Below are 27,971 nucleotides of genomic sequence, written 5' to 3'. Positions count from 1 at the left end.
CAAAAATTGACCCTGCTGGATTGTTGGTAAGATTGTCTGAATGGTTTCCATCTTGAAGGATGGAACTCTGAGGAACTTGTTTAATATCTTTAAATCCAGAATTGGCCTGAAAGTTCCCTCTTTTTTGGGAACCACAAACAGGTTTGAGTAAAACCCTAGACCTTGTTCCCCGGAGGGGACTGGGTTTATCACTCCCATCTTTGATAGGTCTCTTACACAATGTAAGAATGCCTGTTTCTTTATCTGGTCTGAAGATAAGCGAGACAGGTGGAACCTTCCCTTTGGAGGAAGTCCCTTGAATTCTAACAGGTATCCCTTGGAAACTATCTCTAGTGCCCAGGGATCCAGAACATCTCTTGCCCAAGCCTGAGCGAAGAGAGAGAGTCTGCCCCCTACCAGATCCGGTCCCGGATCGGGGGCTACCCCTTCATGCTGTCTTGGTAGCAGCAGCAGGTTTCTTGGTTTGTTTGTTTACCCTTGTTCCAGCCTTGCATGGGCTTCCAAGCGGGTTTGCGAAAGGAACGAAAATTAGACTTGTTCTTAGCCTTAAAAGGCCTATCCTGTGGGAGGGCATGGCCCTTACCCCCAGTGATGTCTGAAATAATTTCCTTCAATTCCGGCCCAAAAAGGGTCTTACCCTTGAAAGGAATATTCAGTAACTTAATCTTGGACGACACGTCTGCCGACCAGGATTTTAGCCAAAGCGCCCTCCGCGCTACTATAGCAAAACCTGAGTTTTTCGCCGCCAATTTCGTTATTTGAAAGGCGGCATCCAATATAAAGGAATTAGCTAACTTTAATGCGTGAATTCTGTCCATGACTTCTTCATAGGAAGTCTCTTTCTGGAGCGACCTTTCTAGTTCTTCGAACCAAAAGGACGCCGCTGAAGTGACAGTAATAACACACGTAGCTGGTTGAAGGATGAACCCTTGCTGAACAAAAATCTTTTTAAGCAATCCTTCCAATTTTTTATCCATAGGATCTTTGAAAGCGCAGCTGTCCTCTATAGGAATAGTTGTGCGCTTCGCTAGTGTTGAAACAGCTCCCTCAACCTTTGGGACCGTTTGCCATGCGTCCCTTCTAGGGTCTACTATGGGAAACATTTTCTTAAATATAGGAGGTGGGGCAAAGGGTACACCTGGCTTCTCCCACTCCTTTTCCACTATGTTTGCTACCCTCTTAGGTATTGGAAAAGCGTCGTCGTGCACTGGGACCTCTAAAAATTTGTCCAATTTGCACAACTTCTCTGGTACTACCATGGAATCACAGTCATCCAGAGTAGCTAATACCTCCTTAAGCAAAGCGCGGAGATGTTCTAGCTTAAACTTAAATGCCACTAGATCAGGTTCTGCCTGTTGAGAAATTTTTCCTGAGTCTGAAATTTCACCCTCAGACAGCCCTTCCCTCACAGCCAATTCCGATTGATGTGAGGGTAAAATAGATAAGGCATCGTCAGCGTCTGATTGTTCATCCTTTTTATCTGTATTTAAAACTGAACAATCATGCTTTCTCTGAAAAACTGGCAGTTTGGATAAAAGATTTGCTATAGAATAATCCACTACTGCTGATAATTGTTGCATAGAAATAAGCACTGGCGCGCTAGGTGTCGCCTGCGTGGGCAAAGCTGGTGTAGACACAGGAGAGGATGTAGAGCTATCCCCACTACCTTCATTAGATAAATCATCTTGGGCAACATTATGAAAAATAACAGAGCTGTCCTGATTTTGTTTGGACGCTATGGCGCAATTATCACAAACACTCGAAGGGGGAACCACATTTGTCTCTATACACACAGAACATAGGTTATCTGATGGAACAGACATGTTAAACAGATTTAGGCAGGCAAACAATGCAATAAAAACGATTTTAAACAAAAACGTTACTGTCTCTTTAAATAATAAAATGACACATTTATTTCTGAATGTTCAAAAAACTATGAAGGCAATATCCGATTTTTCTGAAATTTGGACCCCAGTGTCTTAATGCTTAGAAAGTATTGCACAGCAAATATGGAGACTCTAGCTCTTAAAACAAGCAAACCGGAGGTAATTGTTGGATTTAACCGTTTTTACACACCACAATCCCAGCTACAGCCTTGCTGCAGCTTTTTACCTTCCTTAGGGGTCACCATTCACAGAAAAAAACAGAATTTATGTTTACCTGATAAATTACTTTCTCCAACGGTGTGTCCGGTCCACGGCGTCATCCTTACTTGTGGGATATTCTCTTCCCCAACAGGAAATGGCAAAGAGCCCAGCAAAGCTGCTCACATGATCCCTCCTAGGCTCCGCCTACCCCAGTCATTCGACCGACGTTAAGGAGGAATATTTGCATAGGAGAAACCATATGATACCGTGGTGACTGTAGTTAAAGAAAATAAATTATCAGACCTGATTAAAAAACCAGGGCGGGCCGTGGACCGGACACACCGTTGGAGAAAGTAATTTATCAGGTAAACATAAATTCTGTTTTCTCCAACATAGGTGTGTCCGGTCCACGGCGTCATCCTTACTTGTGGGAACCAATACCAAAGCTTTAGGACACGGATGAAGGGAGGGAGCAAATCAGGTCACCTAAATGGAAGGCACCACGGCTTGCAAAACCTTTCTCCCAAAAATAGCCTCAGAAGAAGCAAAAGTATCAAACTTGTAAAATTTGGTAAAAGTGTGCAGTGAAGACCAAGTCGCTGCCCTACATATCTGATCAACAGAAGCCTCGTTCTTGAAGGCCCATGTGGAAGCCACAGCCCTAGTGGAATGAGCTGTGATTCTTTCAGGAGGCTGCCGTCCGGCAGTCTCGTAAGCCAATCTGATGATGCTTTTAATCCAAAAAGAGAGAGAGGTAGAAGTTGCTTTTTGACCTCTCCTTTTACCAGAATAAACAACAAACAAGGAAGATGTTTGTCTAAAATCCTTTGTAGCATCTAAATAGAATTTTAGAGCGCGAACAACATCCAAATTGTGCAACAAACGTTCCTTCTTCGAAACTGGTTTCGGACACAGAGAAGGCACGACTATCTCCTGGTTAATGTTTTTGTTAGAAACAACTTTTGGAAGAAAACCAGGTTTAGTACGTAAAACCACCTTATCTGCATGGAACACCAGATAAGGAGGAGAACACTGCAGAGCAGATAATTCTGAAACTCTTCTAGCAGAAGAAATTGCAACCAAAAACAAAACTTTCCAAGATAATAACTTAATATCAACGGAATGTAAGGGTTCAAACGGAACCCCCTGAAGAACTGAAAGAACTAAGTTGAGACTCCAAGGAGGAGTCAAAGGTTTGTAAACAGGCTTGATTCTAACCAGAGCCTGAACAAAGGCTTGAACATCTGGCACAGCTGCCAGCTTTTTGTGAAGTAACACAGACAAGGTAGAAATCTGTCCCTTCAAGGAACTTGCAGATAATCCTTTTTCCAATCCTTCTTGAAGGAAGGATAGAATCTTAGGAATCTTAACCTTGTCCCAAGGGAATCCTTTAGATTCACACCAACAGATATATTTTTTCCAAATTTTGTGGTAAATTTTTCTAGTTACAGGCTTTCTGGCCTGAACAAGAGTATCAATAACAGAATCTGAGAACCCTCGCTTTGATAAGATCAAGCGTTCAATCTCCAAGCAGTCAGCTGGAGTGAGACCAGATTCGGATGTTCGAACGGACCTTGAACAAGAAGGTCTCGTCTCAAAGGTAGCTTCCATGGTGGAGCCGATGACATATTCACCAGATCTGCATACCAAGTCCTGCGTGGCCACGCAGGAGCTATCAAGATCACCGACGCCCTCTCCTGATTGATCCTGGCTACCAGCCTGGGGATGAGAGGAAACGGCGGGAATACATAAGCTAGTTTGAAGGTCCAAGGTGCTACTAGTGCATCTACTAGAGTCGCCTTGGGATCCCTGGATCTGGACCCGTAGCAAGGAACCTTGAAGTTCTGACGAGAGGCCATCAGATCCATGTCTGGAATGCCCCACAGTTGAGTGATTTGGGCAAAGATTTCCGGATGGAGTTCCCACTCCCCCGGATGCAATGTCTGACGACTCAGAAAATCCGCTTCCCAATTTTCCACTCCTGGGATGTGGATTGCAGACAGGTGGCAGGAGCGAGTCTCCGCCCATTGAATGATTTTGGTCACTTCTTCCATCACCAGGGAACTCCTTGTTCCCCCCTGATGGTTGATGTACGCAACAGTCGTCATGTTGTCTGATTGAAACCGTATGAACTTGGCCCTCGCTAGCTGAGGCCAAGCCTTGAGAGCATTGAATATCGCTCTCAGTTCCAGAATATTTATCGGTAGAAGAGATTCTTCCCGAGACCAAAGACCCTGAGCTTTCAGGGATCCCCAGACCGCGCCCCAGCCCATCAGACTGGCGTCGGTCGTGACAATGACCCACTCTGGTCTGCGGAAGGTCATCCCTTGTGACAGGTTGTCCAGGGACAGCCACCAACGGAGTGAGTCTCTGGTCCTCTGATTTACTTGTATCTTCGGAGACAAGTCTGTATAGTCCCCATTCCACTGACTGAGCATACACAGTTGTAATGGTCTTAGATGAATGCGCGCAAAAGGAACTATGTCCATTGCACTGCGCTATGGAAGGAAGAGGGACGGAATGAAGTATCCGACAAGAGTTTAGAAGTTTTGTTTTTCTGGCCTCTGTCAGAAAAATCCTCATTTCTAAGGAGTCTATTATTGTTCCCAAGAAGGGAACTCTTGTCGACGGAGATAGAGAACTCTTTTCCACGTTCACTTTCCATCCGTGAGATCTGAGAAAGGCCAGGACTATGTCTGTGTGAGCCTTTGCTTGAGGAAGGGACGACGCTTGAATCAGAATGTCGTCCAAGTAAGGTACTACTGCAATGCCCCTTGGTCTTAGCACCGCTAGAAGGGACCCTAGTACCTTTGTGAAAATCCTTGGAGCAGTGGCTAATCCGAAAGGAAGCGCCACGAACTGGTAATGCTTGTCCAGGAATGCGAACCTTAGGAACCGATGATGTTCCTTGTGGATAGGAATATGTAGATACGCATCCTTTAAATCCACCGTGGTCATGAATTGACCTTCCTGGATGGAAGGAAGAATTGTTCGAATGGTTTCCATTTTGAACGATGGAACCTTGAGAAACTTGTTTAAGATCTTGAGATCTAAGATTGGTCTGAACGTTCCCTCTTTTTTGGGAACTATGAACAGATTGGAGTAGAACCCCATCCCTTGTTCTCCTAATGGAACAGGATGAATCACTCCCATTTTTAACAGGTCTTCTACACAATGTAAGAATGCCTGTCTTTTTATGTGGTCTGAAGACAACTGAGACCTGTGGAACCTCCCCCTTGGGGGAAGCCCCTTGAATTCCAGAAGATAACCTTGGGAGACTATTTCTAGTGCCCAAGGATCCAGAACATCTCTTGCCCAAGCCTGAGCGAAGAGGGAGAGTCTGCCCCCCACCAGATCCGGTCCCGGATCGGGGGCCAACATTTCATGCTGTCTTGGTAGCAGTGGCAGGTTTCTTGGCCTGCTTTCCCTTGTTCCAGCCTTGCATTGGTCTCCAAGCTGGCTTGGCTTGAGAAGTATTACCCTCTTGCTTAGAGGACGTAGCACTTTGGGCTGGTCCGTTTCTACGAAAGGGACGAAAATTAGGTTTATTTTTGGCCTTGAAAGACCGATCCTGAGGAAGGGCGTGGCCCTTACCCCCAGTGATATCAGAGATAATCTCTTTCAAGTCAGGGCCAAACAGCGTTTTCCCCTTGAAAGGAATGTTAAGTAGTTTGTTCTTGGAAGACGCATCAGCTGACCAAGATTTCAACCAAAGCGCTCTGCGCGCCACAATAGCGAACCCAGAATTCTTAGCCGCTAACCTAGCCAATTGCAAAGTGGCGTCTAGGGTGAAAGAATTAGCCAATTTGAGAGCACGGATTCTGTCCATAATCTCCTCATAAGGAGGAGAATCACTATCGACCGCCTTTACTAGCTCATCGAACCAGAAACACGCGGCTGTAGTGACAGGGACAATGCATGAAATTGGTTGTAGAAGGTAACCTTGCTGAACAAACATCTTTTTAAGTAAACCTTCTAATTTTTTATCCATAGGATCTTTGAAAGCACAACTATCTTCTATGGGTATAGTGGTGCGTTTGTTTAAAGTGGAAACCGCTCCCTCGACCTTGGGGACTGTCTGCCATAAGTCCTTTCTGGGGTCGACCATAGGAAACAATTTTTTAAATATGGGGGGAGGGACGAAAGGTATACCGGGCCTTTCCCATTCTTTATTTACAATGTCCGCCACCCGCTTGGGTATAGGAAAAGCTTCTGGGAGCCCCGGGACCTCTAGGAACTTGTCCATTTTACATAGTTTCTCTGGGATGATCAAATTCTCACAATCATCCAGAGTGGATAATACCTCCTTAAGCAGAATGCGGAGATGTTCCAACTTAAATTTAAATGTAATCACATCGGGTTCAGCTTGTTGAGAAATTTTCCCTGAATCTGAAATTTCTCCCTCAGACAAAACCTCCCTGGCCCCATCAGACTGGTGTAGGGGCATTTCAGAACCATTATCATCAGCGTCGTCATGCTCTTCAGTATCTAAAACAGAGCAGTCGCGCTTACGCTGATAAGTGGGCATTTTGGCTAAAATGTTTTTGATAGAATTATCCATTACAGCCGTTAATTGTTGCATAGTAAGGAGTATTGGCGCGCTAGATGTACTAGGGGCCTCCTGAGTGGGCAAGACTCGTGTAGACGAAGGAGGGAATGATGCAGTACCATGCTTACTCCCCTCACTTGAGGAATCATCTTGGGCATCATTTTCATTGTCACATAAATCACATTTATTTAAATGAGAAGGAACCCTGGCTTCCCCACATTCAGAACACAGTCTATCTGGTAGTTCAGACATGTTAAACAGGCATAAACTTGATAACAAAGTACAAAAAACGTTTTAAAATAAAACCGTTACTGTCACTTTAAATTTTAAACTGAACACACTTTATTACTGCAATTGCGAAAAAATATGAAGGAATTGTTCAAAATTCACCAAAATTTCACCACAGTGTCTTAAAGCCTTAAAAGTATTGCACACCAAATTTGGAAGCTTTAACCCTTAAAATAACGGAACCGGAGCCGTTTTTAACTTTAACCCCTTTACAGTCCCTGGTATCTGCTTTGCTGAGACCCAACCAAGCCCAAAGGGGAATACGATACCAAATGACGCCTTCAGAAAGTCTTTTCTATGTATCAGAGCTCCTCACACATGCGACTGCATGTCATGCCTCTCAAAAACAAGTGCGCAATACCGGCGCGAAAATGAGGCTCTGCCTATGATTAGGGAAAGCCCCTAAAGAATAAGGTGTCTAAAACAGTGCCTGCCGATATAATTTTACCAAAATACCCAGATTAAATGATTCCTCAAGGCTAAATATGTGTAATATATGAATCGATTTAGCCCAGAAAAAGTCTACAGTCTTAATAAGCCCTTGTGAAGCCCTTATTTACTATCTTAATAAACATGGCTTACCGGATCCCATAGGGAAAATGACAGCTTCCAGCATTACATCGTCTTGTTAGAATGTGTCATACCTCAAGCAGCAAGAGACTGCTCACTGTTCCCCCAACTGAAGTTAATTCCTCTCAACAGTCCTGTGTGGAACAGCCATGGATTTTAGTAACGGTTGCTAAAATCATTTTCCTCATACAAACAGAAATCTTCATCTCTTTTCTGTTTCAGAGTAAATAGTACATACCAGCACTATTTTAAAATAACAAACTCTTGATTGAATAATAAAAACTACAGTTAAACACTAAAAAACTCTAAGCCATCTCCGTGGAGATGTTGCCTGTACAACGGCAAAGAGAATGACTGGGGTAGGCGGAGCCTAGGAGGGATCATGTGACCAGCTTTGCTGGGCTCTTTGCCATTTCCTGTTGGGGAAGAGAATATCCCACAAGTAAGGATGACGCCGTGGACCGGACACACCTATGTTGGAGAAAGCCTTTTGGAGTCACTTTCTGAACCACAGGACCCCCTCACATGAATCTGCATGCACTGCCTTGAAATTCAACTGCACAGCTGAAGTGCCAAAATGAGGCTTCCTCCCTCAGCACACTAGAGTGAAGGGGCCTTCCTGACTAGATTTAGGTGTCTAAAACAAGCCAGATCAATAAAAAACGTTCCCAAGTGTATGTGAGCTTATAAAATATTTCAAATGGTATAATATTGTAATAAAAACCAATCGATTTAGCCCCTAACAGTGTCTACCAGCATAAAAAACAAAAAGGGGAAGCCTGTTATCTTTTTTGCTGAGGTGAAAGAAAAATGGCTTACCGTTTCCCCTGAGGGGAAAAATGACTGTCATCTAGCATTAGCCTGTGTTGTTAGAAGGAGACTAGTCATACCTGAAGCAGATTAGTCTGCAAACTGTTACCCCCAACTGAAGTTCTCTTGTTTCAACAGTCCTGCGTGGTAACAGTAATGGATTTTAGTTACTTGTGCTAAAATCATAGCCCTCAAACAGAAATCTTCATCACTTTTCTGTTATAGAGTAAATAGTACAAGCCAGAACTATTTTAAAATAACAAACTCTTGATAGAAGAATAAAAAACTACAACTAAAACAAACTCCTCGCCATCCCCGTGGTAGATGCTACTTGTTCAGAGCGGCAAGGAGAATGACTGGGGGGCGGAGCCAGAGGGGGAGCTATATGGACAGCTCTTGCTGTGTGCTCTCCTTGCCTTTCCCTGTGGGGGAGAACATTTCCCACAAGTAATGGATGACGCCGTGGACCGGACACACCAATGTTGGAGAAAAGCTTCTTATGGGTCCTCAAATTGTAGCAGGAGCCAACATGAAACACTCCTAGGAGTTATAATACTAGCCATGTGGGTAACAACCCCTGAAAGAAACCCAAAAGGACCTTCTAAGTGTCTCAAAAACGATGTTTAGAAGTAAAAACCGTTTGCCATAAAAAAGTGTCAACCCATAAAAAAGTGTCAACCAGCATAAATTAGCCCTGTAATGTAAGCTTGTAATTCCATACTTAGTCTCTGAATAAAGCTTACCCTTCCCTCATGGGGATCTTATCAGTGCTTTTCTAGCATTATCACTTGTCTAGAAATAAATGACTAAACATACCTTATTGCAGCTTCATCTGCAAACCGTTCCCCCCAACTGAAGTTTTCTTGTACTCCTCAGTCCTGTGTGGGAACAGCAGTGGATTTTAGTTACAACATGCTAAAATCATTTTCCTCTCTGCAGAAATCTTCATCCCTTTTCTGCTGGAGAGTAAATAGTACAAACCTATACCATTTAAAAATAAACTTTTGCTTGTAGAACAAAAACTACAAATCTAACACCACATTCACTTTACCCTTCCGAGAGAGACCCTATTGCTTAGAGCCGGCAAAGAGAATGACTGGGGGGTGGAGCTAGAGGGGGAGCTATATGGACAGCTCTGCTGTGTGCTCTCTTTGCCACTTCCTGTTAGGAAGGAGAATATCCCACAAGTAAAGGATGAATCCGTGGACTGGATACACCTTACAAGAGAAATTAACCACTATAAAAATGAAACACTAGTAATTTTTGCAAACAGTGTTTAAAGTGACAGTAAATTCAACATTAAACCTTTCTGATTCAGATACTACATGCAGAGTACACTGTCCGCATTTATCATTGCACAAGCATTTCACTAGAAATGCTTGTGCATGCCACTCCCAGCTTACTGGCGGCCAATCAGCCGCTAGCAGGGGCTGTCAATCATCTCAATCGTATTGGATCAGATACATTCAATCCGGTGGTGGAGAGGTTAAAGGGACAGTCTAGTCCAAAATAAACTTTCATGATTCCGATAGAGAATGTAATTTTAAACAATTTTCCAATTTACTTGTATCACCAATTTTTCTTTGTTCTCTTGGTATTCTTAGTTGAAAGCTAAACCTAGGAGGTTCATATGCTAATTTCTAAGCCCTTGAAGGCCGCCTCTTCTCTCAGGGCATTTTGACAGTTTTTCACCACTAGAGGGTGTTAGTTCACGTTTGTCATATAGATAACACTGTGCTCACGCACGTGGAGTTCCATTGAGCAAGCTCTGATTGGCTAAAATGGATGTCTATCAAAAGAACTGAAATAAGGGGGCAGTTTGCAGAGGCTTAGATACAAGGTAATCACAGAGGTAAAAAGTGTATTTATATAACTGCGTTGGTAATGCAAAACTAGGGAATGGGTAATAAAGGGATTATCTATCTTTTCAAACAAAAATTGTGGTGTAGACTGTCCCTTTAAGGCGAAGCTTTCTTACAACCACTATGTCTTAACTTTCATTTCATGCGAACCTGGGCCTCCAAAGCAGCATCTGCAGCTTGATAAATGGAGCCCATAATCTTGCATGTATAAATAGAATAAACTTTAATACTAATGCTTTTAAAAAAAATTCTACATCTCCACAGCAAAAGTTGTGAACTTGACTTAAATGATCAATACTTACAGATGGCGTCAGTTCACCAGGCACAGTAATTACAGCTTCAGGATCCCGTGGTCCAGTGGAATCAACAACTTCATTCTCATCTGGAGTGGCTTGAACACTAGTGGTATTCTCACAAAAAGCATCAGGTACAGGACATGAAAGGGTGTCCTCAGCGGATGAAGAAAGAGGAGATTCTGTGCTGTGCGTCTCCTTCTGGCTGTCAGCATAGGAACTAGCAGAGCTGTCTTGATACAATAAGGTTCGCAATTTTTCATCCAATGTTTTAATGCGGTTGTCAACATAGTCTATTTTTGGGGGTCCTTCAGAGTCAGATTCTTGCACTGATGTGGAGTGCACAAGCGAAGCTTCTGAGACAGGGGTCTGAGGAAGGATAGCTGGGTCTGTTGAAGTCATGTTATCGGTGGCAGTTAAACCAAGTGATAAGCCGTTAGCACTTTGAGTATGTAGTTGACCAGAGCAAGGCTGACCAATATTCTCTGAAGGGTATAGGAGGCCATTTGATTCTTGTGCATTCTGAGCCTGGCAGTTGGAGATGCCTGACATTGTACATTCTAGCACTACAGACTCTGGCTGTGTCTGACCAAATGGTGAGGCACTTCTGGTCCCAGGAGAGGAGAAAGTGTCAGGACCATTACCCACTTCAGCCAGATGAGACTGGGGCTCTGTTTCTGTGGTAGAAACCTTGACATCTGTTGCTGGAGGCACCGCAGTGGGTACAGGATTCTCTGACACAAGGAAACTACTGTTTGCAGAATGAGAAGAATCCTCTGTAACACTTTGACTTTTCTGTTCTTGATGAGAAACTACTGAAAAGAGAAAAATACGTTGCAATATTATTATTCTTTGACCATACTTTTTTATCTTGCCTAACAAACAGATTGTTTAGGTTAATACCTCAAATAATCTTTATTCTATCAAATGCAAGGTCAAAATCATTTAATAAATTATTGTTGAAAAAAAATTCATAAGCCAAGCCCTGCTATGTAGTTTGCACAATATGAAGACAGGTTGGTTATATAATTAACAGTAGAGGCCACCCAAACATTGTTGTAATGTCCCTCAACTAATATTTTTAAAAAAAAATAACCTCTAAAACTCTAACATAAATCACCATTTGTCAAAACCAAAAACATAAAAGTATTTTTTTTTTATATTCTAACGAACCACTATGGAAAAAAAAGAAAATTTATGCTTACCTGATAAATGTATTTCTTTTTGACACGAGTCCACGGATCATCTTAATTACTAATGGGATATTCACCTCCTGGTCAGCAGGAGGCAGCAAACAGCACCACAACAAAGCTGTTAAATAGCTTCTCCCTTCCCTCCCACTCCAGTCATTCGACCGAAGTTAAGGATAGAAAGGAAAAAACCAAGGTGCAGAGGTGTCTGAAGTTTATAATAACCAACAACCTGTCTTACAAGAACAGGGTGGGCCGTGGACTCATCGTCTCAAAAAAGAAATACATCAGGTAAGCATAAATTTTCCTGTCTTTTATTTGACACGATGAGTCCACGGATCATCTTAATTACTAATGGGATTCAATACCCAAGCTAGAGTACACAGATGATACGGGAGGGACAAGACAGGGCACCTAAACGGAAGGCACCACTGCTTGAAGAACCTTTCTCCCAAAAGCGGCCTCAGCCGAGGCAAAAGTGTCAAACTTGTAGATTTTGTAAAAGTGTGCATATAGGACCAATTTGCAGCCTTGCAAATCTGTTCCAAAGAAGCTTCATTTTTGAATGCCCATGAAGAAGCAACAGCCCTCGTGGAATGAGCCGTAACCCTCTCAGAAGGCTGATGTCCAACAGTCTCATATGCAAAACATATGATACTCTTCAGCCAAAACGAAAGAGAAATAGACTAAGCTTTATGTCCCTTACGATTCCCTGAGAAAATCACAAACAAAAAAAGAAAAAGACTGAGGAAAATCCTTAGTCGCCTGCAGGTAAAACTTTAAGCATGGACAACTTCCAAATTGCACAGAAGTCGTTTCTTCTGAGGAGGAGGACTAGGACACAAAGAAGGAGCAACAATCTCCTGACTAATGTTCCGATCAGAAACAAATTTTAGGAAGAAATCCTAATTTAGAACGTAAAACTACCTTATCTGAATGGAAAATAAGGTAAGGAGACTCATACTGCGATGCCGAGAGCACTGACACTCTACGAGCAGAAGAAATAGCAACAAGAAATAAAACTTTCCAAGATAACAACTTAATAGCCAAGGAATGCATAAGCTCAAACGGAGCCCCTTGAATAACTTTAAGAACTAAATTCAAACTCCATAGAGGAGTAACTGGTTTGAACACAGGCCTGATCCTGACCAAGGCCTGACAAAAAGATTGTACATCTGCCAGACGTTTGCGTAACAAAATAGTTCAGGCAGAAATTTGACCTTTAGGGAACTTATCGATAATCCTTTCTCCAAACCCTCTTGGAGAAATAATAAAATTTTAGAAATCCTAACTCTACTCCATGAGTAGCCTTTGGATTCACAGCAAGAGAGATATTTACACCATATTTTATGGTAAATTCTTCTAATTACAGGTATACGAGCCTGAATCATGGTCTCTATGACCGAGTCAGAAAAAACCCGCTTGGATAAAATTAATGAAAAGAAAGAAGACAGGAGCGCAAATAGGACTGATCTAAGAGTAGTATAATACAAAATGTTTAATAGACACATATACATATACAAAAACTCACTCACACTTTCCACCCTCAAACATGAGGTATGGTGCAGGCACGATAATCAAGAGTCTGGCTCAATATGAACACACGATAGCAGTATTCTCCTCCAGACAGTTCCTTGTTGGCAACGAGTTTGCTGAGAGAACAGCTGTGCTGATACTCTTTGTTTTGTCCGTAGAAACTCCCTGACACAGGTACATAAAAGTCCAGAGTCTCTGTGCCACCAAGTCCTTTTACTCGACAAAAAAGGAATCAATATATAAAAAGCACTTAACCGCAAAGAAGCAGACACTTTACAAACTCTCACAAGCCGGCTAGAGCGTTGTGTGTCAAAGTGCTTCCCAGCGTGTGTTTGCTGTGGGCGTAGACTAACTCGTTTCGTGGGGCTCCTCCCCACTTCATCAGAGGCATGCCGGCTTGTGAGCGTTTGTAAAGTGTATGCTCAGGAAGTCCACCTCCCAGTTGTCCATCCCTGGGATGTGGATCGCCGACAGACAGCAAGAGTGGGCTTCTGCCCACTGAATTATTTTGGCTACCTCTGTCATCTCTAAGGAACTCTTGGTTCCTCCCTGATAATTGATGTAAGTCACTGAAGTTATGTCCGACTGGAACCCGATAAACTGAACCGAGGCTAACTGGGGCCAGGCCAGAAGAGCAATGAATATTACTCTCAGCTCCAAAATGTTTACAGGAAGAACAGACTCTGAGTCCAAACTCCCTGAACCTTAAGGGAGCCCCAGGCTGCTCCCCATCCAAGAAGACTGGCATCTGTTGTCACAATCACCCAAGATGGTTTGCAAAAGCAGGTTCCCTGGGAGAGATGATCTCGAGACAACCACCATTGAAAAAATCTCTTGTCTCCTGCTCCAGTAATATTCGAGGAGACAAGTCCGCATAATCTCCGTTCCATAGTCTGAGCATGATTAATTGCAGATGTCTGAGATGGAACCGAGCAAACGGGATGATGTCCATTGCTGCCACCATTAGCCCGACTTCCTCCATGCACCGAGCCACTGATGGCTGAGGAGTGGACTGAAGAGCTAGACAAGTATCGAAGATCTTCATTGATAGGGAATCTATCATGGTTCCCAAGAAGGTTACCCTTGTCCTTGGGGCTAAGGAACTCTTTTCCAAATTTACCCTCCATCCATAAGATTGCAGGAAGGATAACAACATTTCCGTGTGGGATCTTGCTTGCTGAAAGGATGGCGCCTGGATTAGGATGTCGTCAAGATAGAGCGCCACTGCAATGCCCCGTAACCAAAGCACCGCCAACAGCGAACCCAGAACCTTTGAGCAGATTCTGGGAGCTGTGTCAAGACCGAAAGGAAGAACCACAAATAGGAAGTGTTTGTCAAGAAAGGCAATCTTTAGAAACTTGTGATGATCCCTGTTAATGGGAATATGCAAGTAAACGTCCTTTAAATCCACCGTTGTCATAAATTGACCCTCTTGGACCAAAGGAAGAATGGAATGAATCGTCTCCATTTTGAAGTACGGTACTCTAAAGAATTTGTTTAAACTCTTGAGATCTAAAATAGGCCTGAAGGTTCCCTCTCTTTTGGGAACAACGAACAGATTGGAATAAAAACCCAGACCCCGTTCCTGAATCGGAACAGAAACTATCACTCCCAGGTCAGAGAGATCTCTTACACAGTGTAAGAACACCACTCCGTTTGTCTGGTCTACAGATAAACTTGAAAGCAGAAACCTGCCTCTGGGAGGAAAAATTTTGAACTCTAGTTTGTATCCCTGGGACACTATCTCTATTGCTCAAGGATCCTGAACATCCCGAACCAAAGTCCGAGCGAAGTAGGAAAAAACTGCCCCCTACAAGATCCGATCCCTGATCGGGTTCATGTTCTTCATGCTGTCTTGGATTCAACAGCATGCTTCTTGGATTGTTTTCCCTTATTCCAAGACTGGTTGGGTCTCCATGCAGGTTTAGTTTGTTCCTGCTTGGAGAATGAAGAGGAAGAATTTCCCTTGAAATTTTGAAAAGAACGAAAACTACTCTGTCGTCCTTTTTGTTTGTTTCTCTTATCTTGAGGGAGAAGATGACCCTTACCTCCCGTGATATCAGAGATAAATTCCGTCAGATCAGGTCCAAACAAGGTCTTCCCCTTGTAAGGAATAGCCAGAAGCTTAGACTTAGAAAGAAACATCCGCAGACCAAGGCTTTAACCATAAGACTCTGCGAGCTAGAATAGAGAAACCCGAAACCTTAGCTTCCAGCTTGTAGGGAAACGTCCGCAATAAAGGCATTAGCTAGTTTAAGAGCCTTTATCCCATCTTGGATCTCATCCAAAGAAGTTTCTGTCCTGAGGGCCTCAGACAGTGTATCAAACCAATACGCCGCCGCACAAGTGACGGTAGCAATGCACACAGCTGGCCGCCATTGTAGGCCCTGGTGTACATACATCTTGCTGAGTAGACCCTCTAATTTCTTGTCCATAGGACCTTAGAAAACACAACTATCCTATATGGATATAGCAGTTCTAGTGTCGGGTTCACCCGGGGTAGCTAAAACCTCCTCAATTATTAAAATAAGGTATTCAAGCTCAAAAACTGAAAGAGAACAACCTCAGGATCAGATATTACTCCATCTGAGTCTGATAATTCCCCCTCAGATATTACCGAAGTATCTTCCTCTTTTCTTTACAGGCTACAAGGAAGAAACATTCAGATTAGCAACTACTGAATCAATTACTGAAAATATGTCCTCTAGTAATGTTTTCCACCTCATGGGAAAAACAAATAAATGCATGAAATGCAGAGAAACTCCGGTTGGAGTGTGAGAGGAAGATCAGGGCACTGCATGTGGGCCAAAAAATGTTTTGGGGCACTAATTTTTTAATAAAAATTAACTGTCTCTTTAAATCTTAAAATGTACCCTTTTTGTTTTAATGTGCAGAAAAAAACTAAACAGTACACAATTACTGCAGAACCTAATCTCTCACAACATAAAGAATAGAGAAAGATTGGTGGTTCCATATTTAGGTTTAGAAAACATAAGGAGACACTGTGTAAGGTCTCTAGGACCAATTTGACTAACATATAGGTGATTAATCAAATAAACACTAACAGAAAAAAACGTTACTGTCACTTTAATTTTTAAAATGTAACTTTAATTTTTTTATTTACGTTACTGTGTCTTTAATATTTATCCGTGCGAGCTACTTTGGCTTGAGTGTAAAGATGTTTGTACTAAATACACGATATTGCAACCCCTTCTACACCTCAGCTAAACCTAGCTGAGGTGCCTGTCAGCCCTTCTGCTCTGCAAAAATTCCAGACTCCGCTGCCAATACTGTCCGGTACTAAGAACAACCACTTAGACTGAATGCTCTGTTTCTTCCGATAACAGAAGTATAAGTAAAGTGGTGCGCAACTAAATTGGCGCCACACCTAACTCAGCCCGTTGTGGGCGTTACCAAAAGCCATCTCCCGGTCGCCATTAATATTTTACAAGTGAAAGCGCCGGGAGATTAATAACTTCTTAGTATAGATTAATTGTGTCGTTCTTTTTGGAATCACCTCACATTGAGTTTGCAGTAAAGCATACATCAAAATGCAAAGTCCCGGTCAGCTATTGCTAAACCGCCAGGAGATTTAGATACAGCCCCAGTGCCTGCGCCCAAACTGTCCTAAGTGTCCCCTAAGACTTCTAGGAGAACTAAGTCTGAAACCCTTAATAAAGAGCCCAAATTTAATGAGATATATCCAAGAAATAAAGTGTCTAACCTTTTTCTGAGTTTTACTTCTACCCCCAGAAAAGAAAATATATGCTTACCTGATAAATTTGTTTCTTTTTAGACACGATGAGTCCACGGATCATCATCCTTATTTGTGGGATATACACCTCCTGGTTAGCAGGAAAAGGCAAAGAGCACCACAGCAGAGCTGTTATATAGCTCCTCCCTTCCCTCTCACTCCAGTCATTCGACCGAAGTTAGGAAGAGAAAGGAAAAGCCAAGATGCAGAGGTGTCTGAAGTTTATAATAAAAAAACAACCCGTCTAAAAAGAACAGGGCGGGCCGTGGACTCATTGTGTCTAAAAAGAAACAAATTTATCAGGTAAGCATAAATTTTCTTTTCTTTTTAAAGACACGATGAGTCCATGGATCATCATCCTTACTTGTGGGATACAATACCAAAGCTATAGTACACGGATAATAAGGGAGGGAAAAGACAGGGAACCTAAACGGAAGGCACCACTGCTTGAAGAACCTTTCTCCCAAAAGCAGCCGCAGCCGAGGCAAAGGTTTAAAATTTATAACATTTAGAAAAAGTGTGAAGAGAGGACCAAGTTGCAGCCTTGCAAATCTGTTCTACAGAAGCTTCATTTTTGAATGCCTATGAGGAAGCAACAGCCCTAGTGGATTGAGCTGTAACTCTTTCAGGAGGCTGCTGCCCAGCAGTCTCATATGCAAAACGGATGATACTCTAAAGCCAAAAAGAAAGAGGTAGCCTTAGCTTTCTGACCCTTACGTTTTCCAGAAAAAATTACAAACAGAGAAGACGACTGACGAAAATCCTTAGTCGCTTGTAAGTAAAATTTTAAAGCACGGACTACGTCCAAATTGTGCAGAAGACGTTCCTTCTGAGAAGGATTAGGACACAAGAAAGGAACAACAATCTCCTGATTAATGTTCCTGTTTGAAACAACCTTTGGAAGAAAACCTAGTTTAGTACGTAAAACTACCTTATCTGAATGAAAATAAGGTAAGGCGAATTGAATTGCAACGGCGAGCAGAAGAAATAGCAACCAGAAATACAACTTTCCAAGATAACAACTTAATATCTAAGAAATGCATAGGCTCAAACAGAGCCCCTTGAAGAACTTTAAAAACTAAATTCAGACTCCATGGAGGAGTAACTGGTTTGAACACAGACCTGATCCTAACCAAGGCCTGACAAAAAGATTGTACATCTGGGACATCTGTCAGACGTTTGTGTAACAAAATAGATAAAGCAGAGATCTGACCCTTTAGGGAACTAGTCGATAAACCCTTCTCCAAACCTTCTTGGAGAAAAGGACAAAATTCTGGGAATCCTAACTACTCCATGAGTAGCCCTTGGATTCACACCAATAGAGATTTTTATGCCATATCTTATGGTAAATCTTTCTAGTTACAGGCTTACGCGCCTGAATGAAGGTCTCTATGACCGAATCAGAAACCCCCCGCTTGGATAGGATTAAGCGTTCAATCTCCAAGCAGTCAGCTTCAGAGAAAATAGATTTGGGTGAAGGAAGGGCCCTTGAATGAGAAAGTCCTTCCTCAACGGAAGTCTCCAAGGTGGCATGGATGACATGTCCACTAGATCTGCATACCAAATCCTGCGAGGCCAAGCAGGAGCAATGAGGATCACCGATGCCTTTTCCTGTTTGATTCAAGCAATGACCCGAGGAAGAAGTGCAAACGGGGGAAATAGGTATGCTAGGCTGAAGGACCAAGGAACTGCCAGAGCATCAATCCGTTCAGCCTGAGGATCCCTGGACCTCGACCCGTATCTCGGGAGCTTGGCATTCTGACAAGATGCCATGAGATCCAACTCCGGCCGACCCCATTTGAGAATCAGGTTGGAGAACACCTCCGGATGGAGTTCCCACTCTCCCGGATGAAAAGTCTGCCTGCTCAGAAAGTCCGCCTCCCAGTTGTCCACCCCTGGGATGTGGATCGCTGACAGATGGCAAGAATGGGCCTCCGCCCATCGGATTATCTTGGTTACCATGGTCATCGCCAAGGAACTCCTCGTTCCTCCCTAATGATTGATGTAAGCCACTGTCGTGATGTTGTCCGACTGGAATCCGATGAACTGGGCCGAAGCCAGCTGAGGCCAGGTCAGAAGAGCATTGAAGATCGCTCTTAGTTCCAGGATGTTAATAGGAAGAACAGATTCTGCCTGAGTCCATACTCCCTGAGCCTTTAGGGAACCAAAGACAGCTCTCCACCCTAGAAGGCTCGCGTCTGTTGTCACAATCTACCAGGAAGGTCTACGGAAGCAGGTTCCCTGGGATAGAAGATCCAGAGACAACCACCATTGAAGAGAATCCCTTGTCTCTTGATCCAGGGTTATTCGAGGAGACAAGTCTGCATAATCTCCATTCCACTGCCTGAGCATGTTTAACTGCAGAGGCCTGAGGTGGAACCAAGCAAACAGGATGATGTCCATTGCCGCCACCATTAGTCCTATTACTTCCATGCACTGAGCCACTGACGGCCAAGGAGTGGACTGAAGGGGCTCGACAGGCATCGAGAATCTTTGATTTCCCAAGAAAGTTACCCTTGTCTTCGGGATTAAGGAACTCTTTTCCAAATTTACCTTCCACATGTGAGTTCTCAGGAAGGATAGCACAATGTCGGTATGAGATCTTGCTTGTTGACAGGATGGCGCCTGGATTAGAATATCGTCCAGATAAGGCGCCACCGCAATGCCCCGCTGTCTTAGAACCGCCAGCAGAGACCCCACAACCTTTGTGAAAATTCTTGGTGCCGTAGCAAGACCGAACGGAAGAGCCACAAACTGGAAGTGTTTGTCTAGAAAGGCAAACCTCAGGAACATGTGATGAGCTCTGTTGATAGGAACATGTAGATAAGCATCCTTTAAATCCACTGTCATACATTGACCCTCCTGGATCAATGGAAGAGTGGTACGAATAGTTTCCATCTCGAATGACGGAACTCTGAGAAACTTGTTTAGACTCTTGAGGTCTAAGATAGGTCTGAAGGTTCCCTCCATTTTGGGAACCACAAACAGATTTGAATAAAAACCCTGTGCCCGTTCCTGTACTAGAACGGGAACAATCACTCCCAGGGAGGAGAGGTCTCTTACACAATGTAAGAACGCCTCTTTTTTTTTTTTTTATCTGGTTTGCAGATAATCTTGAAAGAAGAAACCTTCCTCTTGGAGGAACATTTTTGAACTCCAGTTTGTATCCCTGAGCCACTATTTCTATTGCCCAGGGATCCTGAACGTCCTGAATCCAAGCCTGAACGAAGGAGGAAAGTCTGCCCCTACCAGATCCGGTCCCGGATCAGGGGCATGCCCTTCATGCTGTTTTGGAATCAGCAGCAGGCTTCTTGGATTGTTTACCCTTGTTCCAAGACTGGTTGGGTCTCCAAGTAGGCTTAGATTGTGAATAGTTCCCCTCCTGTTTAGAGGAGGAAGAGAAAGAATATCCCTTGAAATTTTGAAAGAAACGAAAAATACTTTGTCTTCCTTTTTGTTTACTTCTCTTATCCTGAGGAAGGAGATGACCCTTACCTCCCGTGATATCAGAGACAATTTCCTTCAGGTCAGGTCCAAACAAGGTCTTCCCCTTGTAAGGAAAAGCTAGTAGCTTAGACTTGGATGACACGTCCGCAGACCAAGGTTTCAACCATAAGACTCTGCGGGCTAGGATAGAGAACCCTGAACTCAGCCGCCAATTTAGTAATTGGCAGAGAAGCATCCGTAATAAAAGCATTGGCTAACTTCAGAGCTTTAATCCTATCTTGGATCTCCTCTAAAGAAGTCTCAGTCCATAAAGACTCGGACAGAGCATTAAGCTGCACTAGTGACAGTAGCAATGCACGCAGCCGGCTGCAATAGTAGACCCTGGTGAACATAAATCTTTTTAAGTAGACCCTCCCACTTCTTGTCCATGAGACCTTTAAAAGCACAACTATCCTCAATGGGAATAGTAGTTCGCTTGGCTAAGGTGGAAATAGCCCCTTCCACCTTAGGGACCGTCTGCCAAGCTTCCCTGACAGCATCAGCTATAGGAAACATCTTCTTGAAAAACAGAATTTATGCTTACCTGATAAAATACTTTCTCCAACGGTGGATCCGGTCCACAGCGTCATCCATTACTTGTGGGAATATTCTCTTCCCCAACAGGAAATGGCAAAGAGCACAGCAAAAGCTGTCCATATAGCCCCTCCACAGGCTCCGCCCCCCAGTCATTCGACCGACGGTTAGGAGAAAAAAGGAGAAACTATAGGGTGCCGTGGTGACTGTAGTGTATAGAGAAATACATTTTTCAAACCTGATTAAAAAACCAGGGCGGGCCGTGGACCGGACACACCGTTGGAGAAAGTAATTTATCAGGTAAGCATAAATTCTGTTTTCTCCAACATTGGTGTGTCCGGTCCACGGCGTCATCCATTACTTGTGGGAACCAATACCAAAGCTTTAGGACACGGATGAAGGGAGGGAGCAAATCAGGTTACCTAAACAGAAGGCACCACGGCTTGCAAAACCTTTCTCCCAAAAAACATAATTTATGTAAGAACTTACCTGATAAATTCATTTCTTTCATATTAGCAAGAGTCCATAAGCTAGTGACGTATGGGATATACATTCCTACCAGGAGGGGCAAAGTTTCCCAAACCTTAAAATGCCTATAAATACACACCACACCCACAAATCAGTTTAACGAATAGCCAAGAAGTGGGGTGATAAGAAAAAAGTGCGAAAGCATAAAAAATAAGGAATTGGAATAATTGTGCTTTATACAAAAAAAATCATAACCACCACAAAAAAGGGTGGGCCTCATGGACTCTTGCCAATATGAAAGAAATGAATTTATCAGGTAAGTTCTTACATAAATTATGTTTTCTTTCATGTAATTAGCAAGATTCCATGAGCTAGTGACGTATGGGATAATGACTACCCAAGATGTGGATCTTTCCACGCAAGAGTCACTAGAGAGGGAGGGATAAAATAAAGACAGCCAATTCCTGCTGAAAATAATCCACACCCAAAATAAAATTTAATGAAAACATAAGCAGAAGATTCAAACTGAAACCACTGCCTGAAGTACTTTTCTACCAAAAACTGCTTCAGAAGAAGAAAACACATCAAAAATGGTAAAATTTAGTAAAAGTATGCAAAGAGGACCAAGTTGCTGCTTTGCAAATCTGATCAACCGAAGCTTCATTCCTAAACGCCCAGGAAGTAGAAACTGACCTAGTAGAATGAGCTGTAATCCTTCGAGGCGGAGTTTTACCTGACTCGACATAGGCATGATGAAATAAAGATTTCAACCAAGATGCCAAAGAAATGGCAGAAGCTTTCTGGCCATTTCTAGAACCGGAAAAGATGACAAATAGACTAGAAGTCTTTCGGAAAGACTTAGTAGTTTCAACATAATAATACAAAGCTCTAACAGCATCCAAAGAATGCAATGATTTCTCCTTAGAATTCATAGGATTAGGACATAATGAAGGAACCACAATTTCTCTACTAATGTTGTTAGAATTCACAACCTTAGGTAAAAAATTCAAAAGAAGTTTGCAGCACCGCCTTATCCTGATGAAAAATCAGAAAAGGAGACTCACAAGAAAGAGCAGATAATTCAGAGACTCTTCTGGCAGAAGAGATGGCCAAAAGAAACAAAACTTTCCAAGAAAGTAATTTAATGACCAAAGAATACATGGGTTCAAAAGGAGGAGCTTGAAGAGCCCCCAGAACCAAATTCAAACTCCAAGGAGGAGAAATTGACTTAATGACAGGTTTTATACGAACCAAAGCTTGTACAAAACAATGAATATCAGGAAGATTAGCAATCTTTCTGTGAAAAAGAACAGAAAGAGCAGAGATTTGTCCATGCAAGGAACTTGCGGACAAACCTTTATCTAAACCATCCTGAAGAAACTGTAAAATTCTCGGTATTCAAAAAGAATGCCAAGAAAAATGATGAGAAAGACACTAAGAAATACAAGTCTTCCAGACTCTATAATATATCTCTCTAGATACAGATTTACGAGCCTGTCATATAGTATCAATCACAGAGTCAGAGAAACCTCTTTGACCAAGAATCAAGCGTTCAATCTCCATACCTTTAAATTTAAGGATTTGAGATCCTGATGGAAAAAAGGACCTTGAGACAGAAAGTCTGGTCTTAACGGAAGAGTCCACAGCTGGCAAGAGGCCATCCGGACAAGATCCGCATACCAAAACCTGTGAGGCCATGCTGGAGCTACCAGCAGGACAAACGAGCATTCCTTTAGAATCTTGGAGAATACTCTTGGAAGAAGAACTAGAGGCGGAAAGATATAGGCAGGATGATACTTCCAAGGAAGTGATAATGCATCCACTGCCTCCGCCCGAGGATCCCGGGATCTGGACAGATACCAGGGAAGTTTCTTGTTTAGATGAGAAGCCATCAGATCTATTTCTGGGAGTTCCCACATTTGAACAATCTGAAGCAATACCTCTGGGTGAAGAGACCATTCGCCCGGATGCAACGTTTGGCGACTGAGATAATCCGCTTCCCAATTGTCTATACCTGGGATATGAACCGCAGAGATTAGACAGGAGCTGGATTCCGTCCAAACCAAAATTTGAGATACTTCTTTCATAGCCAGAGGACTGTGAGTCCCTCCTTGATGATTGATGTATGCCACAGTTGTGACATTGTCTATCTGAAAATAAATGAACAACTCTCTCTTCAGAAGAGGCCAAGACTGAAGAGCTCTGAAAATTGCACAGAGTTCCAAAATATTGATCGGTAATCTCACCTCCTGAGATTCCTAAACCCCTTGTGCCGTCAGAGACCCCCACACAGCTCCCCAACCTGTAAGACTTGCATCTGTTGAGATTATAGTCCAGGTCGGAAGAACAAAGAAGCCCCCTGAACTAAACGATGGTGATCTGTCCACCACGTCAGAGAGTGTCGTATAATCGGTTTAAAGATATGTTTAAGATTTTGTGTAATCCCTGCACCATTGGTTCAGCATACAGAGCTGAAGAGGTCGCATGTGAAAACGAGCAAAGGAGATTGCATCCGATGCGGTAGTCCTAAGACCTAAAATTTCCATGCATAAGGCTACCAAAGGGAATGATTGTGACTGAAGGTTTTGACAAGCTGATATCAATGTTAAACTTCTCTTGTCTGACAAGGACAGAGTCATAGACACTGAATCTATCTTGGAACCTAAAAAGGTTACCCTTGTCTGAGGAATCAATGAACTTTTTGGTAAATTGATCCTCCAACCATGATCTTGAAGAAACAACACAAGTCGATTTGTATGAGATTCTGCGAAAATGTGAAGACTGAGTAAGTACCAAGATATCGTCCAAATAAGGAAATACCAAAACCCTGTTCTCTGATAACAGACAGAAGGGCACCGAGAACCTTTGAAAAAATTCTTGGAGCTGACGCTAGGCCAAACGGTAGAGCCACAAAACTGGTAATGCTTGTCTAAAAAGAGAATCACAGAAACTAAAAGTGATCTGGATGAATCGGAATATGCAGATATGCATCCTGTAAATCTATTGTAGACATATAATGCCCTTGCTAAACATAAGGCAGGATAGTCCTACAGTTACCATCTTGAATGTTGGTATCCTTACATAACGATTCAATATTGATAGATCCGGAATTGACCTTCTTTGGTACAATGAAGAGATAGAATAAAACCCCAGCCCCTGTTCCAGAACTGGAACTGGCAAAATTACTCCAGCCAACTCTAGATCTGAAACACATTTCAGAAATGCTGAGCCTTTGCTGGGTTTACTGGGACACAGGAAAGAAAAAAATCTCTTTGCAGGAGGCCTTAACTTGAAGCCAATTCTGTACCTTTCTGAAACAATGTTCTGAAACCAGAGATTGTGAACGGAATTGATCCAAATTTCTTTGAAGAAAACGTAATCTGCCCCATACCAGCTGAGCTGGAATGAGGGCCGCACCTTCATGGGTACTTAGGAGCTGGCTTTAGGTTTCTATAAGGCTTGGATATATTCCAAACTGGAAATGGTTTCCAAACTGATACCGCTCCTGAGGATGAAGGATCAGGCTTTTGTTCCTTGTTGTGAGGAAAGGAACGAAAACAATGATTAGACCTAAATTTACCCTAGATTTTTTATCCTTTGGTAAAAAACATAATTTATGTAAGAACTTACCTGATAAATTCATTTCTTTCATATTAGCAAGAGTCCATGAGCTAGTGACGTATGGGATATACATTAGTACCAGGAGGGGCAAAGTTTCCCAAACCTTAAAATGCCTATAAATACACCCCCTCACCACACCCACAATTCAGTTTAACGAATAGCCAAGAAGTGGGGTGATAAGAAAAAAGTGCGAAAGCATATAAAATAAGGAATTGGAATAATTGTGCTTTATACAAAAAAATCATAACCACCACAAAAAAGGGCGGGCCTCATGGACTCTTGCTAATATGAAAGAAATGAATTTATCAGGTAAGTTCTTACATAAATTATGTTTTCTTTCATGTAATTAGCAAGAGTCCATGAGCTAGTGACGTATGGGATAATGACTACCCAAGATGTGGATCTTTCCACACAAGAGTCACTAGAGAGGGAAGGATAAAATAAAGACAGCCAATTCCTGCAGAAAATAATCCACACCCAAAATAAAGTTTAATGAAAAACATAAGCAGAAGATTCAAACTGAAACCACTGCCTGAATTACTTTTCTACCAAAAACTGCTTCAGAAGAAGAAAACACATCAAAATGGTAGAATTTAGAAAAAGTATGCAAAGAGGACCAAGTTGCTGCTTTGCAAATCTGATCAATCGAAGCTTCATTCCTAAACGCCCAGGAAGTAGAAACTGACCTAGTAGAATGAACTGTAATCCTTCGAGGCGGAATTTTACCCGACTCGACATAGGCATGATGAAAACAGAATTTATGTTTACCTGATAAATTTCTTTCTCCAACGGTGTGTCCGGTCCACGGCGTCATCCTTACTTGTGGGATATTCTCTTCCCCAACAGGAAATGGCAAAGAGCCCAGCAAAGCTGGTCACATGATCCCTCCTAGGCTCCGCCTACCCCAGTCATTCGACCGACGTTAAGGAGGAATAATAGCATAGGAGAAACCATATGGTACCGTGGTGACTGTAGTTAAAGAAAATAAATTATCAGACCTGATTAAAAAACCAGGGCGGGCCGTGGACCGGACACACCGTTGGAGAAAGAAATTTATCAGGTAAACATAAATTCTGTTTTCTCCAACATAGGTGTGTCCGGTCCACGGCGTCATCCTTACTTGTGGGAACCAATACCAAAGCTTTAGGACACGGATGAAGGGAGGGAGCAAATCAGGTCACCTAAATGGAAGGCACCACGGCTTGCAAAACCTTTCTCCCAAAAATAGCCTCAGAAGAAGCAAAAGTATCAAACTTGTAAAATTTGGTAAAAGTGTGCAGTGAAGACCAAGTCGCTGCCCTACATATCTGATCAACAGAAGCCTCGTTCTTGAAGGCCCATGTGGAAGCCACAGCCCTAGTGGAATGAGCCGTGATTCTTTCGGGAGGCTGCCGTCCGGCAGTCTCGTAAGCCAATCTGATGATGCTTTTAATCCAAAAAGAGAGAGAGGTAGAAGTTGCTTTTTGACCTCTCCTTTTACCTGAATAAACAACAAACAGGGAAGATGTTTGTCTAAAATCCTTTGTAGCATCTAAATAGAATTTTAGAGCGCGAACAACATCCAAATTGTGCAACAAGCGTTCCTTCTTTGAAACTGGTTTCGGACACAGAGAAGGTACGATAATCTCCTGGTTAATGTTTTTGTTAGAAACAACTTTTGGAAGAAAACCAGGTTTAGTACGTAAAACCACCTTATCTGCATGGAACACCAGATAAGGAGGAGAACACTGCAGAGCAGATAATTCTGAAACTCTTCTAGCAGAAGAAATTGCAACTAAAAACAAAACTTTCCAAGATAATAACTTAATATCAACGGAATGTAAGGGTTCAAACGGAACCCCCTGAAGAACTGAAAGAACTAAATTGAGACTCCAAGGAGGAGTCAAAGGTTTGTAAACAGGCTTGATTCTAACCAGAGCCTGAACAAAGGCTTGAACATCTGGCACAGCTGCCAGTTTTTTGTGAAGTAACACCGACAAGGCAGAAATCTGTCCCTTCAGGGAACTTGCCGATAATCCTTTTTCCAATCCTTCTTGAAGGAAGGATAGAATCCTAGGAATCTTAACCTTGTCCCAAGGGAATCCTTTAGATTCACACCAACAGATATATTTTTTCCAAATTTTATGGTAAATCTTTCTAGTCACAGGCTTTCTGGCCTGAACAAGAGTATCGATAACAGAATCTGAGAAACCTCGCTTCGATAAAATCAAGCGTTCAATCTCCAAGCAGTCAGCTGGAGTGAAACCAGATTCGGATGTTCGAACGGACCCTGAACAAGAAGGTCTCGTCTCAAAGGTAGCTTCCAAGGTGGAGCCGATGACATATTCACCAGATCTGCATACCAAGTCCTGCGTGGCCACGCAGGAGCTATCAAGATCACCGACGCCCTCTCCTGATTGATCCTGGCTACCAGCCTGGGGATGAGAGGAAACGGCGGGAACACATAAGCTAGTTTGAAGGTCCAAGGTGCTACTAGTGCATCCACTAGAGCCGCCTTGGGATCCCTGGATCTGGACCCGTAGCAAGGAACTTTGAAGTTCTGACGAGAGGCCATCAGATCCATGTCTGGAATGCCCCAAAGTTGAGTGACTTGGGCAAAGATTTCCGGATGGAGTTCCCACTCCCCCGGATGCAATGTCTGACGACTCAGAAAATCCGCTTCCCAATTTTCCACTCCCGGGATGTGGATAGCAGACAGGTGGCAGGAGTGAGACTCCGCCCATAGAATGATCTTGGTCACTTCTTCCATCGCTAGGGAACTCCTTGTTCCCCCCTGATGGTTGATGTACGCAACAGTCGTCATGTTGTCTGATTGAAACCGTATGAACTTGGTCCTCGCTAGCTGAGGCCAAGCCTTGAGAGCATTGAATATCGCTCTCAGTTCCAGAATATTTATCGGTAGAAGAGATTCTTCCCGAGACCA

At 42.9% G+C, this 27,971-nt stretch overlaps 1 protein-coding gene across 4 annotated transcripts in view; it reads right to left on the bottom strand.

Annotated features, from left to right (window-relative positions):
• The window catches only part of WNK3 (WNK lysine deficient protein kinase 3), a 544,128-nt gene that overhangs the window by 119,777 nt on the left and 396,380 nt on the right, over positions 1 to 27,971 (bottom strand). For 3 of the 4 annotated variants that reach the window (XM_053695870.1, XM_053695869.1, XM_053695868.1), the window contains exon 18: positions 10,469 to 11,274. In XM_053695870.1, the coding sequence (XP_053551845.1) occupies positions 10,469 to 11,274 (806 nt within the window). The remainder of the gene's footprint in view (positions 1 to 10,468; positions 11,275 to 27,971) is intronic. The other variant, XM_053695871.1, reaches the window with a different exon arrangement.

This window comes from Bombina bombina, chromosome 12 (genome assembly GCF_027579735.1).
Source record: "Bombina bombina isolate aBomBom1 chromosome 12, aBomBom1.pri, whole genome shotgun sequence".
NCBI lineage: Eukaryota > Metazoa > Chordata > Amphibia > Anura > Bombinatoridae > Bombina > Bombina bombina.
The sequence above is the reverse complement of the archived record's forward strand: the minus strand, read 5'-3'. Positions and strand labels throughout refer to the sequence as shown.